Source organism: Oncorhynchus gorbuscha, linkage group LG11 (genome assembly GCF_021184085.1).
Source record: "Oncorhynchus gorbuscha isolate QuinsamMale2020 ecotype Even-year linkage group LG11, OgorEven_v1.0, whole genome shotgun sequence".
In the NCBI taxonomy this organism is placed as follows: Eukaryota; Metazoa; Chordata; class Actinopteri; order Salmoniformes; family Salmonidae; genus Oncorhynchus; species Oncorhynchus gorbuscha.
In genome coordinates this window covers 23,637,575-23,654,187 of record NC_060183.1, presented here as the reverse complement: position 1 = coordinate 23,654,187, position 16,613 = coordinate 23,637,575, and the positions used below count along the sequence as shown (strand labels likewise).

The 16,613-nt window shown below is 39.8% G+C and overlaps 2 protein-coding genes across 7 annotated transcripts; one reads left to right on the top strand and one right to left on the bottom strand.

Moving 5' to 3' along the window:
* Window positions 1-92: 92 nt before the first annotated feature.
* Window positions 93-16,313, bottom strand: phkg2 (phosphorylase kinase, gamma 2 (testis)). 4 transcript variants are annotated; one of them, XM_046369022.1, is made up of 10 exons: window positions 16,088-16,313; window positions 12,823-12,931; window positions 5,277-5,452; window positions 5,113-5,167; window positions 4,916-4,981; window positions 4,654-4,817; window positions 4,423-4,513; window positions 4,132-4,285; window positions 3,825-3,950; window positions 93-3,640 (listed from the first exon to the last, which is right to left on the bottom strand). In XM_046369022.1, the coding sequence occupies exons 2-10, from the start codon at window positions 12,915-12,917 to the stop codon at window positions 3,395-3,397; spliced, it is 1,173 nt and encodes a 390-aa protein (XP_046224978.1). In that variant the 5' UTR covers window positions 12,918-12,931; window positions 16,088-16,313; the 3' UTR covers window positions 93-3,394. The 4 variants fall into 4 exon arrangements, with proteins under 4 accessions (XP_046224978.1, XP_046224977.1, XP_046224980.1 ...); XM_046369021.1 differs by lacking the exon at window positions 16,088-16,313 and adding an exon at window positions 15,938-16,081; XM_046369024.1 differs by lacking the exon at window positions 16,088-16,313 and adding an exon at window positions 13,369-13,417.
* Window positions 417-3,028, top strand: ccdc189 (coiled-coil domain containing 189). 3 transcript variants are annotated; one of them, XM_046369028.1, is made up of 9 exons: window positions 417-594; window positions 809-832; window positions 941-1,006; window positions 1,081-1,244; window positions 1,358-1,428; window positions 1,593-1,709; window positions 1,818-1,896; window positions 1,987-2,079; window positions 2,218-3,028. In XM_046369028.1, exons 3-9 carry the CDS (start codon window positions 963-965, stop codon window positions 2,376-2,378), a joined length of 729 nt encoding a protein of 242 aa, XP_046224984.1. In that variant the 5' UTR covers window positions 417-594; window positions 809-832; window positions 941-962; the 3' UTR covers window positions 2,379-3,028. The 3 variants fall into 3 exon arrangements, with proteins under 3 accessions (XP_046224984.1, XP_046224982.1, XP_046224983.1); XM_046369026.1 differs by having other exon boundaries at window positions 809-843; XM_046369027.1 differs by lacking the exon at window positions 809-832.
* Window positions 16,314-16,613: the final 300 nt, after the last annotated feature.

The following is a 16,613-nucleotide window of genomic DNA, read 5'->3' as shown; positions in this document are numbered from 1 at the left end:
GATTAAGAGGGATAATGTTCTTAAACTCCATGGCATAGCACATGCAGTATGGACTGGTGAGTGGTGACAGAGCTGACCAGTGACAAATAACATTGAGTCATTGAAAGAGTCATGTTTAATGTGTAAGAAGAAACATAAATGCATTAAAAAGAACTTGCATAATGTGTCATGCATTTGATATATAACTTATTTCACATACATCTATACGAAAAGTAGGCATATTAATTGATTGTAGCCTATTATTAATTTGCTATAATGAAGCAAAGACATCCCTTATAGGCTATTGGTCTTCTATTTCTATGAGACTTCAAACGAATTATATTGCTACAGCACAGAAGCAGCGAAAAGTATTTATTTCAACCTTTTGTGCTTGAATGTATTATGAGGGGGCTTGAGTTTATTATACTGTGCGCGCAATGCATTGGGAAATCTTTACTGTTGGTGCGCCACCGGAAAAAAAAAAAACGGTGTTGCTAGGACACGTTAGAGTAAACAAAAAAAGTGTCATCTAGCATTTTTTTGCTGATGCAAATTAGTTTAAAATCTATTAATGTATATTTAACCAGAGAAATGATTTTGGCTGGGAAAATAAAGGTAAGAGAGGGTCTGACCAACTAATGTTAGCTTTGCTAGCTAGCTAGCTGTCAACTGAGAGCTTGGCCATTTAGCTTTCTAGGTACAGTAGCAAGCTAGCTAACTGTTAATGTAGCTGTATGCCCCGAATTCATTGCTACTCAATTGGGGGCATTTTTTCTTCTATTGCTATATTGTAGATACATCTTAATTAATTGAGTACTTTCTTTTATAGGAACCTGACCCCCTGAACCCAAAAGTATTGCTATGGTAGAGGGGCACGTACAGCCGTATTCAATATTTTTCTGCAAACTAACGTTATAGGCTTACAATTCGATTGAAATCCTCTATTTGTGTGTGTTCACAGGGCAGATGTAAGCTACAGTGACATGGAGGAAATTGAAAACACCAAGGCCATACCAGAGCTAGAGAGGTCTCTATCCTTGTTTGTGGCCACACACACACAAAATCCCTGACATTGTGGTTAACTGGTTACTTTTTACTCAGAACTCTATGCCGTGTGCTGGGAGTAAACATTCCTGAGCCGAGGAGGGGAGTCCTGCTGGAGCTTTATGTCCACACAGTGCTGTTCTGTAGAGAGAGCAACTTCAACAGGGAGCAGACATCTGTCCTCCTCTCCATCGTCAAGAGCATGCATCAGGCTAACACTGGTAATGGGCTACTGCTCATAGTTTGGTCTTGTGCTCTTTTAGTAAGAGGAAGACAGTTTTATGTCAGCAGCATTGACTCTGCAATGTTAATAACTTTGCGTTTCTTTGTTCAGAAACTCCACTCAACAATATGAGCCGTTGCTATGCATACTGCAGTGAACTTCTGCTCTGTCACTCTGTCAGGGTGAGTTTGTGTATCCGAAGAGGCAATACTGTTTATTCCCACATGTTCTATTTACTTCACAATCTCACCAATGTATGAATTGTAATTCAGTCTTGTGTTTTGGACATTTTCATGGACAAGCTCTTACATTTCAACATTATTCTATTGTTTTCTACCTGCCACAGAGGCCTCCCTTCAGTATCAGCCTGTTCAGCTCTGAGGACGTGACCCAGATCTTGAAGTATCTCCTTAACAACTATTTTAGACATTACAATCTGTACAAGTACATATTCACCCCTCAGGTAATCTCCACACATTAGATATCTGGGAGCCATATATTTTTCTAAATAAACACACACATTGTTTTTATGGGGCTAAACTGTGACTTGAAGTTAGTGTTTTGCTCTTAGGTTAGATTGGATCTGTCTTTTTCCTACTCTGGCATGCCAGACGAAGACCCTGTCACTGAGACTGACGCAGTATCATCAGGTCGGTGTTATTGCGCAAGCTCTGAAATATCCACCATACCCATGTGATCAGAGGAACAGTATGAATTAATGTTTTATCTGCGTGCACCAGATGGGAACGGCAAGAAGGAAAACGAACCAGAGGCGGCAGAAGGGGAGCAGCCCATTGAAGCAATGAACACAGGTCCAGAGATGGCTAATACAGGTATTACATGGTTGCTCATGCAAGGCACCTGTATAGACTAGAGAAATTGTGTTGTAACACGCCTGGTTCTAAATATCGACACTTCAGTTGCAACTTGTGAAATTTCCTGTTTGTAAAAGTGTCTCTTTTCTCTATTAGATCCATCGCCCAAGTCAGAGTTGAGGACGATAATACAACAGGAAATGAGAGAGGAGATGATACATATGTCAAGGCAACTAGAGCAACGATTGAAGGAAAGTGCAGATCGGCTAAATAGCGCACTGACTTCACTGGAGACCAATCTCCAAGGCAAAAAGTAAACATCAAAGCCTGATTTTTATCTATGCATTTCATTCTGTTCTTTGCACTAAAACACGTTAGTCAAATTTGAGATATAGGTTATTTGTGGGTGTCTGTCAGTAAAGAGGTTGATTGCGTAATCATGTTTTTGTTAACTCCTTTAAACACAAAATCAACACACAAATATTACAAAGTAAATCGGTTACTTTCATTATCAATAAAACATTGGTCTTTCACAGTTGTAACATTATTGTACACCACTTATTGAGGAATGCCATTTTAATTCAGGCAAAGGAACACTTAGTTGAGTAAATCTCAAACTGGACTGAAAAGGAATGCTATTGGTTACAATAATTGTCGTATTGCACTAAACACGAAACACAGAAAGGAAACTAATCTGACTGGGGTAACAGTTATTTCGTCATTTCCTATACCCTGAACTCAAACTATCAGTGGAAATTGGAAAACTATATTTGGAATGTTTAATGTTTCTTCTGCAATCACTAACTTTCCGCTATGTTATTTTAGATTCAGTAAGAATATATGATTGATAAAATACAGGTTTAGGTAGCAAATAGAAGTAAACAATGAAAATAATTATGTTATGTCAACTCAATAGAGGATGTCATAGCATTAAAAAATAAAAAAACTTTTTCAAGCATTAACTGCACCATCGGTATGGATATATGTTCACCTTTTTTGCCCTATGTGTACAATATAGTGCATTGAAGTGGCTTTGTCACTTTTGCTTCCTAAAACCATTGCCAGCGGATTTGAGTAGTCTCAAAAAGCACTCTCTTGGACCCTAAAAATTAACACAAAATTCTCATCTCTGGATCCACAACGATCTCAAATTCCACTTAACCATAAATAATAATGAGCCATTATTCGCATTAAGGCAAACATGTCACTGACCATAAATTCCTCATCCTATGTAACGAGACCTAGCATTCACAAAGAAAAAATATGCACACCAAAATGTCAAAACTGTTAAACTACATAAAGCTAATGCGGTTACTAGAACAAGTATGATCTTTTAAGTTTCAAAGTCCTCTAAACCAAGAAGCATTATTTTAGCCGTATTCTGGAAGAGGGCAGCCCTGTTTTGCTGCTCCCCTTTCTTAACCCAGTGTCCATAGATCCTGAAGGCGCAGCCGTCGATTAGTTTGCGCACTCCCTTCAAGGAGTAGGGGTCTCTGGCCAGGACCTCCCGCGTCAGTGGCCTGGCTCTGCGGTAGCGACAGTACATGCGGATACAGGCTAGCACACTCAGGATCAGTACCTACAGGAACATGGAAAGGGACGTGAATTAAAACAGACACATTAATACTTCACAACATCCCAGAAGATCCCCATCTTCCAGTCAAAGCACGAATCCAATTGGATGCAACGGAAATCTAATTCTGGCTCAGCGGTTCATTTTACGGTCACCGGAGCCAAATAACACAAAATACATCGAAACTTACCCTGAATGTCTTCCGGGGACTGAAGTGACGCATCTCGTCCCTTTGGTACTGCCTAAAGAAGGAATGAGCCAAGGCTTGTTCAGCGTTGAGACGGACAATTGGGTCCACCACCAGCAACCTGGTAATCTAACAGTTGTGAAAGAGAGAACAAGAGAGAAGTCCTAAAACAATGCCAGTCGGAGAAAGTGTTTCAATGTTCATATTCAACATATTCTTTGATGACAGATGGTATTAAAATCCACCTTGAAATATACAAAAATCAGCCCACGAATCATAGATCGGAAATAGAGACAGGATGAGGTCTCACCAGATCTTTGACGGTGTCAGACCGGTCATCCCACTCTGGGGAGCTGAACTGGTAACGGCCCTCCATGATCATTCTGAGCATCAGCAGCTGTTTGCGGTGCCAGAAGGGTGGAGAGCCAGCCAACAGGGTGAACAGAATCACCCCACACGCCCAGCTAACACAGAAAACCAGATACAGTGTCAGGAACAGAATCTTCACGGATTCATAAAATAGTTTGGTGCTCTTATATTATAAATAACAAAATGTTCTTAGGACTATCTGATTACTGAAAGTGATCATTTTAAGACTTACAGGTCAACTTCCTTCCCATATCCCTGATGCGTCTCATCCATGGAGCATTTCAGGATTTCAGGGGCCAAATAACCTGGTGTCCCACAAAGCTCTAGCCGTTTGGAGAGAACAAAGAAAGCAATTACACATTTGAGCTATGTGGGCAATTAATGGATTTTGTCTTCAACTTTTTATTTTGTTGATGAGAGTAAATCCAAAATGCAGCGAGTTCATTTCATTCTTCCCTCTCACCTCTCAGATTCTTGCCTGGCTGAAGCTGGACAGAGAATCCAAAGTCAGAGAGTTTGATGTGTCCCTGGTCATCCAGCAGAATGTTTTCAGGTTTCAGGTCCCGGTGAACTATGTTGAGGGAATGGAGGTACTGGACAGCTTCCAGGAGACATCGCATCATACACCTGAGAGAGAGGTGGAGAGAGAGGGAGAGAGAGAAATTGAGAAGATCTGGAGTGCATTTCTGGCTTGGGTTATAACGGACCAAAATCTAGACACTCACCTAGTTTCCTTCTCACTGAGAGTGACCTTCTCTGTCAGGTAGTCGAAAAGCTCTCCACTCCTCATGCTGCAAAAGGAACAATAACGATAGAAAACTTGAGTAGGTCGAAGACTACGAAAAGACAGGATAGTTCAAACGCATCACAAAACACAGCTACACATGTAATAATATATTAGGCTATATAAATGCATACTTACAGGTCAAATACCAAAAATATGAAGGTTGTTGACTCATAGGAATCAATGAGAGTGACTTGGAGAAAGAGAAATAAAAGTATATCATTAGCATATTGCATTTCAAGAGACACAAGTAAGCTATTTTAATGCCCTTCGGTACATTGGTGAAGGTAGTACAAACTCACTGATAGAGGAGTGTCCTTTGACCATGTTAAGAACCTGGATCTCCTTCAGTGTGGAGCTCTTCACCTCTTCCAGCTGCTGTGCGGTCATCTTCTCAGCTGTGATCTCTATAATCTTCACTGCCAACTCCTGCCCTGTGTGCTTGTGCACACATCTGCGCACCACACTACTCACACCTCTGCAAGGACAAAGAAATAGATATCGTAAAGTGTCAATTCAAATTGGCTGAGTAGTCAGGCCAGATGAGCCTGATCTGTGTTTGCCACATGGGGCAATTATTATCAGAATTGTTTCCTGAAAACAACCAAATTGCACAATAAATGCAGAATTTTTAAGTAAAAGACAGACAAGTTATGGCATTGCTGTTTGTAAACAGCTACATTTTCTGGGCGAGTGATCATAATCTTCGGGCAACTGAAAAGTACTCCTGACTAAGGGAGAAAAAAAAATGGCTTTTGTGATAGAGGCACCAAATTTCACACACAGCTAGCTAGGCATGTCTAAATAAGTATTTTTGGCTATAGTCCCAACACAGATTTTGTCCATTCCCCCCTGGCAGCCATTTCCAAAATGGCTGCAAACCAGCTTCATAGACGGGTTGATTGTTTAGCAACAGAACCGACGCATGCGCAACTATGGGGCAAAACAGACAGGGTTGGCTTAGAATGTTGACAACATGTAAACAATATTTAGTCTCCAATGTTTATTGAAAACATAAATACATTTGCAATGAGCATTTGTGGTCTATCAAATACATCTTAACAGGTTAGCTAGTTAGTGCATTTTTAGTCACATTAGCATTGACATAAAATCAGTCAATTCCTAAAAACAAGGCATGGTATCATGAACAATATTAAACTACAGTGCCTTCAGAAAGTATTCATACCCCCTGACTTACTCCACATTTTGTTGTGTTAAAGCCTGAAATCTAAATGTATTAAATAGATTTGTTTCCTCTCACCCATCTACACACACTAACCCGTAATGACAAAGTGAAAACATGTTTTTAGAAATTGTTGCTAATTTATTGAAAATGAAATACAGAAATATCTAATATACATACATATTCACACACCGAGTTTATACTTTGTAGAAGCACCTTTGGCATCAGTTACAGCTGTGAGTCTTTCTGGGTAAGTCTAAGAGCTTTCCACACCTGGATTGTGCAACATTTGACCATTATTCTTTTCAAAATTCTTCAAGCTCTGTCAAATTGGTTGCAAGAACCATTTTCAGGTCTTGCCATAGATTTTCAAGTAGATTTATGTCAAAAGTGTAACTCGGCTACTCAGGAACAATAACCGTCTTCTTGGTAAGCAACCACAGTGTAGATTTGGTGTTGTGTTTTAGGTTATTGTCATGCTGAAAGGGGAATTCATCTCCCAGTGTCTGGTGGAAAGCAGACTGAACCAGGTTTTTTCTAGGATTTTGACTGTGCTTAACCATTAGATGTTTTTTTTAATCCTGAAAAACTCCAGTCCCTTTTTTATTTATTTAACTAGGCAAGTCAGTTAAGAACTAATTATTATTTACAATGACGGCCTACCCCGGCCAAACACGGACAATGCCAGATGTTAAACAGCCTGGATTCGAACCAGGAAATGTAGTTACGCCTCTTGCACTGAGATGCAGTGCCTTAGGGCTCCCGAATGGCGCAGTAGTCTTAACGATTACAAGAATACCCATAACATGATGCAGCCACCACTATGCTTGGAAATATGGAGAGTGGTACTCAGTAATGTGTTGTATTGGATTTTCCCCAAACATAACACTTTGTATTCAGGACAAAAAGTGAATTGCTTCGTTACATTCTTTGCGGTATTACTTTAGTGCCTTGTTGCAAACAGGATGCATGTTTTTTTTATTCTGTAGAAGCTTCCTTCTTTTCACTCTGTCAAGTATGTGAACCCTTTGGAAATACCTGGATTTCTGCATAAAATTGGTCATAGATGAAGATCAAATCCAATTATAATTCCCACCAATAGACAAACAGTCTGTTTAAACTAATATAACACTCAAACAATACGTTTTCGTGTCTTTATTGAACAAACCATGTAAACATTCACAGTGCAGGGTGGAAAAAGTATGTGAACCCTTGGATTTAATAACTGGTTGACCCTCCTTTGGCAGCAATAACCTCCAACAAAAGTTTTCTGTAGTTGCAGATCAGATCTGCACAACGGTCAGGAAGAATTTTGGACCATTCCTCTTCTCAAAACTGTTTCAGTTCAGCTGAAAATTACAGGCCTCTCTCATCTTTTTAAGTGGGAGAACTTGCACAATTGGTGGCTGACTAAATATTTTTTTGCCCCACTGTACAGTGCATTCGGAAAGTATTCAGACTCCTTCCCTTTTCCCACATGTGGTTACGTTACAACCTTATTCTAAAATAGATGAAAACAAGTATAAATCCTCAATCTACACGCAATAGCCCATAATGACAAAGTGAAAACAGTTTTTAGAAGTGTTTGCATATATATATTAAAATATACCTTATTTACATAAGTATTCAGACCCTTTGTTATGAGACTCAAAATTGAGCTCAAGTGCATCCTGTTTCCATTGATCATTCTTTACATGTTTCTACAACTTGGAGTCCACCAGTGGTACATTAAACTACACACACACACACACACACACACACACACACACACACACACACACACACACACACACACACACACACACACACACACACACACACACACACACACACACACACACACACACACACACACATACACAATATATATATATGTGTATGTGACTAGTTTCAGGAAACTAGGTGTATGTTGCACGTTTTTTTTTGGGCAGAAATGCATTCTGGAACATGTGAACTTTAACATGCCGTAATAACAAACTTATATGCCATCTGTAAATACAAATATAATTGTTAAATCAAAGAGCCTAGTTGGTTTAGCCATGGAAAAAGTCAAGAACCTTCCCGTTAGCCATGAGTGGCTGAGATAATGGATGGGCTGGACATGCCGAGAGATGAGCTTGGATTGGTCTGGCATTAAATTCAGTGAAATACCCAGTGGAATCAGTATGATAGCTAAAGATATGGAGAAAATTCTGGCGTTTGATTGCAAATATGCAGAGTGAGTCGAAAAGAGAACACACGGAAGGCTGTTGTATAAATCACCTGTCTCTGGATTACATCTTCAAACTAAGGGCAACAATGGAATCCATGACAGAGGGAGAATCATCCATCCATGAATACGGATAAGATAGTCTAGCTAACTACATTTACAGGTTTCTAATTTTGTCATTAAATAGTTTTCATTTTAAGTACAAGCGCACTGTTAGCTAGCTAACATTGTGTATGATATGATCTGTGTAGTAATATTTTATTCATACCTCAGAGCCATTTGCATTGCTAGTTATAGCCTAATGTTAGCTGGCTAACAAACTTTGATCCTGGTTGGTTAGTTACCTGCAGATTCATGCAGGGTAGTAACCATATGAGTTGGGACTATGGTTCATTGTTTAACTAACTAGCTAGCTACATGTCTAAAGAAAAGGCTCCACTATGCAAGTAACCATTTCAATAGAATGTTCATTATGTCACTGCGACAACTGTCAATAGACATAGCTGGTAAATTCGCTCTGGCAATCTACTCTAATTTCAGATTCAGAGCGCAGAATAACTGACAAATTTACAAACAAACAACACCGGTCAGTAAACGTTGGCAAAAAAAAAACGTAATTAAATTGTTGCCAGCAGCACAGTTACAATCACCAACGCTCTGGATAACATAACAATAGCCTAACCAGCTCTGCAGGGCGAGTAAAATGGTCAGAGTGAGCTGTTCTCTCATTTGTATCCGGAAGTAGTTAGTAAGCTAGCCAACGTTAGACAGTTAGATCAGAACGCTCGGATCAACCCTACTCCTCGACCAGTGTGCGCTCTGAATTTACAGACAATCTGACAACGCTCTGAGTTTACGAACGGCCAGAGCGCAGATTGAATTTACAAACACACGCGTAGTATAAATCAGCATTTAGTCTTGAAATCTTTATTTTTTTTGTACATGGCCTCATATTTTCATCATTGTTTTTGTGTGTAGCCAAGCCTTCCATTCAAAGCGTCTGTTAATATGTTACCCTAAGACTGAGATTCAGACTTGCCGATGTGTCTGTTCTCCCAAAAATGTCTGTCCATTTCCGTCACATCCATAACGCAAGTTGTTGTTCCATTACTTCAAAGTAGTATTGCTTAGAACATTGTAATTTTTTGTTTACACAAAAATACACATTAACATTTATGCTTGATAGGTCAATTCTGTGAGACATTTTGTGTTCAAATGTCACAAGGCTTATATTCGCCTCCACTGAGGCACTGGGCCCCCGATTGCGGAATAATTGACACATTTTTTATCTGGTACTATCCCCAGGGTCTGGAAGGCGGCTCATGTAAAGGTGGTGACCCTTATGACCTTAATAACTCACCCTATTTAAAAACGTTATTGCCAAACTGAAATATTAGAACACTTGATTCAATCTCAGCTGATATATATGAAATATATTATAAATGTAAAATCAGTCAGGTTTGAGACCAGGTCACAGCACAATCTCTGCTGTATCCCTGGTCATACGTTATGTGGTTAATTGTATGGATAAACGGCAACATTGTGCTGCCGTCTTCATTGACTTGTCGAAGGCCATCGATACTATTGATCACTCACTGCAAATTTAGAGGCTTTCATCAATTGGCTTAGCCCGGGCTCCGTGTAAATTGACTGTATATAACAAATAGAACTCAGTGTAAATCCGCTGATGGTGTTAAATTGGACATAACAACAAACAAAAAAAGTGTCCCACAGGGGTCAATTCTTGGTCCAGTACTATTCACTAATTACATTAACAATATGAGTTTGTCTGTTAAAAAAAAAAGTTCCCTGCACTTGTATGCTGATGATAATGTTGTGTATGCTATTGCCCCCCGTGGTTAACCAGGCTCTTTCTGAACTGCAGCCTGTCTTAATGCTTTACAACAAACCTTTATTGAACTGAAATTAGTATGGAATGCAGGTAAAACCAGGTTGTTTTCCAGAACACATAAAAATGTCTCTGTTGATTTAAAATCGGTTTTCAAGTCCGGGCCACTCAAGGACATTCAGAGACCTTTCCCAAAGCCAGTCCTGTGTTGTCTTGGCTGTGTGTTTAGGGTTTTTGTCCTGTTGGAAGGTGAACCGTCACCCCAGTCGGAGGTCCCGAGTGCCCTGGAGCAGGTTTTCACCAAGGATCTCTCTCTGTACTTTGCTCCGTTCATCTTTCCTTCGATCCTGACTAGTCTCCCAGTCCCTGCCACTGAAAAACATCCCCACAGCATGATGCTACGACCGCCATGCTTCCCCGTAGGGTTGGTGCCAGGTTTCCTCCAGACGTGACACTTGGCATTCAGGCCAGAGTTCAATCTTATTTTCATCAGACCAGAGAATCTTGTTCCTCATGGTCAGAGTCATTTAGGTGCCTTTTGACAAACTTCAAGCAGGCTGTCATGTGCCTTTTACTGAGGAGTGGCTTCCATCTGGCCACTCCACCATAAAGACCTGATCCGCCGATTGCTCAGTTTGGCCGGTCGGCCAGCTCTAGGAAGAGTCCAAACTTCTTCCATTTAACATTTAAGAATGATGGAGGCCACTGTGCTCTTGGGGACTTTCAATGCTGCAGAAATGTTTTGGTACCCTTCCCCAGATCTCTGCCTCAACACAGAGAGGCTCCTGTCTCGGAGTTCTATGGACAATTCCTTCGACCTAATGGCTTGGTTTTTGCTCTGACATGCACTGTCAACTGTGGGACTTTATATAGACAGGTGTGTGCCTTTCCAAATCATGTCCAATTAATTGAATTTACCACAGGTGGACTCCAATCAAGTTGTAGAAACATCTCAAGGATGATCAATGGAATCGATGCACCTGAGCTCAATTTCAAGTCTCATAGCAAAGGGTGAATACTTATGTAAGGTTCTAAAAACCTGTTTTCGCTTTGTTATTATGGGTTATTTAGTGTAGATTAATGAGGAAATAGTCAAGGGGGTCTGAATACTTTACAAATGCACTGTATATAGAACTGTGGTGCTTAAACCCACAAAGCGCTGATTGGCATGTTAGGTGTAATTGAATAAGGCTTCAGCGAATGAAAAGCACGATGTGAGATGTCAAAACAGAGTCGACAGAAAGAGAAACCATTTGAACTAAATGCCTTTGTGAGACCATTCAACCTTTACAAACAGCAAGTAAAGGTCTAAATAATGACGTTATAGCTATCGTGCCAATGCAGATTGAACTTATTTTACTCTAGGGCACCAGTTTTGCAAAATGGCTGCTAACCAGCTCCAATGGACAGGATTCACATGGCCATATGTCATAAATAATTGGTACATAAAGGCCAATGATGGCTTAAAATGCTTGAGGTAGTATGGAGAACACAAGAAAATGGCCCAAGTATGCCAGATATGTATCCTTTAAAATGTCGTCACAGCCCCCCCTTGAACATTGTAAGTCAGCATTTGGGGCTGTGCATTACAAAATGGCAATTTGAGGGCACCTTTTGACCACTATTCTGCATACATTTTAAAGGATACATATCATAGGGATCAGCGCAAGTTTTTCTCAAAACAGTGCAGATATGGCTGCAGTTGACGGCTTTGGCTAAGCAACTGCTAGCCTAGGCAACTGCTGTTTGACATTAAACTAAACTAGAGTGTTAATCCCAGTGCTGAGCTAGTGCATGGCAGCTAATTCTTGTATGACGTGTTTGGAGAATGAGGTGAAATAAGCTACAGCAAGGTGATAATGGCTGGAGTCAATTCTGCTTGTTTTTGCAGTGCAGTAAATAAACTTAATGTATACACTTTGCCATACCCTAGGCTTATCTGAAATGACGCACTGAGCCAGAGCACTTTGCTCTACGGATTAAGGTAGAAACACAATTACACTACTGTAATTGGGTTTATTGGATATATTTACTTAATATTTTCTAAAATGTATGTTACAATTGTTATGATGGTTATTTTATTCAGTCTTCATCCATAATCATTGTCTACACAACACCTGCTCTTTCCATGACATAGACTGACCAGGTGAATCCAAGTGAAAGCTATGATCCCTTATTGACTTGTTAAATCCACTTCAATTAGTGTAGATGAAGGGGAGGTAACAGGTTAAAGAAGGATTTTTAAGCAATTGAGACAATTAAAACATGGATTGTATGTGTGTGCCATTCAGAGGGTGTATGGGCAAGACTAAATATATAAATGCCTTTAAAATGGTGTATGATAGTAGGTGCCAGGCGCATCAGTCTGCGTGCTTCAAGAACCGCAATGCTTTTATTGTGTTCTCAACACCATCTCAAACATTGTAAGCCATCACTGAGCTGTGTCTACCTATTACTTATGGAGATATGACCATGTGACAAAATCTGTGATGGCACTATAGCCCAGAACACGTCTTAGGTCGTGTCCCCCTAAAATGTGACGCTTAGCCGCTGGACTATAATGTGCTTAGGATCTATTCTTGTGTGAAGTGTGACTTAGTAACTCACCTGCCAATCACCTCTTTCGGGTCATATTTCTGGTAGAACTCCTTGGCTCCCACCCAGTCAGGTAGTTCATCTCCAATCACTATATCTCGAGTCATGGTGACAGCTTAATCTATAACATGATCAGAACATTACAGTGTTATTGCTACTTGGACAGGATGCTCTGAGAGCTTTGACAAGATAATCAAATTGATCAAGGGTGACAGGCTACATTTAGCTTGAATTTATCTAATGCACAACAAATTGGTATATTATATACAGAATGAGACATTTGTAAAGCATGCCATGACAGTGAACATTTTATATTCTGAATCAGGTGAGGATATAGAACAATCCACACATTTGAAGATTTAAATCTGAATATCCAATATAAAACACATTTTACCTAGCTGCCTAACACATACCTACTGGCGCTATAAAAAGTTGGGTAAACCATACTTTCCTGAGGATATTTTGTCTCAAATTTCAAGCAGCAGAAGGACAAACTGCACAGACAACCGGTCATTTATATGACTTTGCACACAAAACATATCAGGCTATATAACATACCAGTCAAAAGTTTGGACACACCTAATCATTCCTGGGGTTTTCTTTAATGTTACTATTTTATACATTGTAGAATAATAGTGAAGACATAAAAACTATGAAATAACATGTGGAAACATCTAGTAACCAAAAAGTGTTATAAACAAATCAAAATATATTTTATATTTGAGATTCTTCAAAGGTGCCACCCTTTGCCTTGATGACAGCTTTGCACAATCGTGGCATTCTCTCAACCAGCTTCATAAGGTAGTCAATGGGAATGCATTTCAATTAACAGGTGTGCCTTGTTAAAAAGTTCATTTGTGGAATTTCTTTCCTTCTTAATGCATTTGAGCCAATCAGTTGTGTTGTGACATGGTAGGGGTGGTATACAGAAGATAGCCCTACTTAGTAAAAGACCAAGTCCATATTATGGCAAGAACAGCTCAAATAAGCAAAGAGTATTATTTTAAGACATGGTCAGTCAATGCGGAAAATTTCAAGAACTTTGTTTCTTCAAGTGCAGTCACAAAAACCATCAAATGCTATGATGAAACTGGCTCTCATGAGGACCGCCACAGGAAAGGAAGACCCAGAGTTACTTCTGCTGCAGAGTTCATTAGAGTTACCAACCTCCGATTGCAACCCAAATAAATGCTTCAGAGTTCAAGTAACTGACACATCTCAACTGTTCAGAGGAGTCAAATTGCTGAAAAAAACACACTAAAAGACACCAATAATAAGAAGAGACTTGCTTGGGCCAAGAAACACAAGCAATGGACATGAAACCGGTGGAAATCTGTCCTTTGGTATGATCAGTACAAATTTGCGATTTTTGGTTCTAACCGCCGTGTCTTTGTGAGACGCAGAGTAGGTGAATGGATGATCTCCGCGTGTGTGGTTCCCACCGTAAAGCATGGAGGAGGTGTGATGGTATGGGGTGCTTTGACAGTCAGTGATTTATTTCGATTTCAAGGCATACTTAACCAGCATGCCTACCACAGCATTCTGCAGCGATACACCATCCCATCTGGTTTGCGCTTAGTGAGACTATCATTTGTTTTTCAACAAGATAATGACCCAACACACCTCCAGGCTGTGTAAGGGCAATTTGACCAAGAAGGAGAGTGATGAGTGCTACATCAGATGACCTGGCCTCCACAATCACCCGACCTCAACCAAATTGAGATGGTTTGGGATGAGTTGGACCGCACAGTGAAGGAAAAGCAGCCAACAAGTGCTTGGCATATGTGGGAACGCCAAGACTGTTGGAAAAGCATTCCAGGTGAAGCTGGTTGAGAGAATGCCAAGAGTGTCCAAAGCTGTCATCAAGGCTACTTTGAAGAATCTAAAATGTAAAAAAATAAAAAATAAAAATAAATGTTTAACACTTTTTGGGTTACTACACATTCCATGTGTTATTTCATAGTTTTGATGTCTTTACTACTATTATACAATTTAGAAAATAGTAAAAATAAAGAAAAACCCTTGAAGAGTAGGTGGTACTGTAGAGTGGTACTGTAGAGTGGTACTGTATATATACACACACACCAATTAAATTGTCTATTACAGCCTGATTAATCAGACTAAGTTGCCACTGGCTGAGTTTCTCAAATTCACGACATGTTTAAGTACAGAAACGATGGAATTCAGCACCCATAACCGGTTTAACTCAACTATTTATGATGGAATTCAGCACCCATAACCGGTTTAACTCAACTATTTATGATGGAATTCAGCACCCATAACCGGTTTAACTCAACTATTTATGATGGAATTCAGCACCCATAACCGGTTTAACTCAACTATTTATGATGGAATTCAGCACCCATAACCATTTTAACTCAACTATTTATGATGGAATTCAGCACCCATAACCGGTTTAACTCAACTATTTATGATGGAGTTGAGCACCAACTAGTTTGGACGGACTGGATCTCCGATGTCACATAAAATTAAGTTTTTATTAAAAACTACAGGTTTTAATACCCCCAAAATAGCCCACACTTTATACGACATTGTTCTACTTAATTGCGGTCTATTCTTTGGGTGCTGAAATCAATCGTTTTTTATTTAAAACATAATTTCATGTGATGCCGGAGATCCAGTCCGTCCACACTACTAGTCGCATTTCAATTCCATCACAAATCGTGGAGTTGTGTTTATTCGGCTACAACAACCAAATAAAAGCTTGCATTTACAAAGGACAAACATAGGTACAAGGAAAGCATTAAATAATTGACATTTGTACAAGTATCGACTGACAGCGACTCGACGTAGTCGGACTCCAGCCAGCCCACACAACTCTATCGTATGTAGTTCCGTAAACTCGGCTAGGTTGCCACTTGCCAGTTACTGTAGCTACCTCTAGCCGGATGATGTAGCCGGCGAGTGCTGTAACTTGGCAAAACATGTATGGCAATACACCACCAGCAATTGACATAGATACTTACTGTAGCTAGCTACACACAAGAAGACAACTTATTTTCATTTTGACCGATTTGATCACAGCAAGGTTAACTAGCTGCTAACGTTAGCCATCAGCTAACTAGCTGCACACGTTTAAATTGGTTCACGCGGTAACGTTACTTACCAAATGCGATCAAACTACAAGATTGATAGAAGATAAATAGCGTCGAGCATCCGACTGATAATACTACCAAACTGAAGGGCAACTATGTCATTGCAAATATTTGCAGGGTTTCTAACGTTAAGCTACCAAATTGATTGTTTACATTCTTACCTCCTTGCCTTAACACATGAACAAAAATGGTTCTTCTTCAATGGGATTTAACTGCTGCTGGCATCCAATGTTAATGGAGCATTACCGCCACCAGTTGGACGGAGTATTGAATGAGAAAATACAAAAACATTGCGGGAAAACGACATACAAAATACCAAATTAGGCACACCAACTAACAAAAATCGTCCGGCTGCATTCACAATGAGTTCAACTTTTCTTAAACTTCTTCTCCACGAACATGTATTTACATACAACAATGCATATGAAGGGGCTGTAGACTGTAGTGCCATCATGAGGACGGAGTGAGGCGTGGCATGGACTAAACAATATTTCACATAATTAATCGTATAACACAACGTTGGGATAGTTATTGAATAATGACAAAATGTGTATCGCATGCATTCTACATAGTAAAAAAAACAGCGAGAAACGGACTACAGGACCTTTGATTTGAATAAAAACGACTTTCTCATCGGTACACTTACCGTGCCGTACAGGAAACTGCTTAAATAATTGCCGTCGTCAT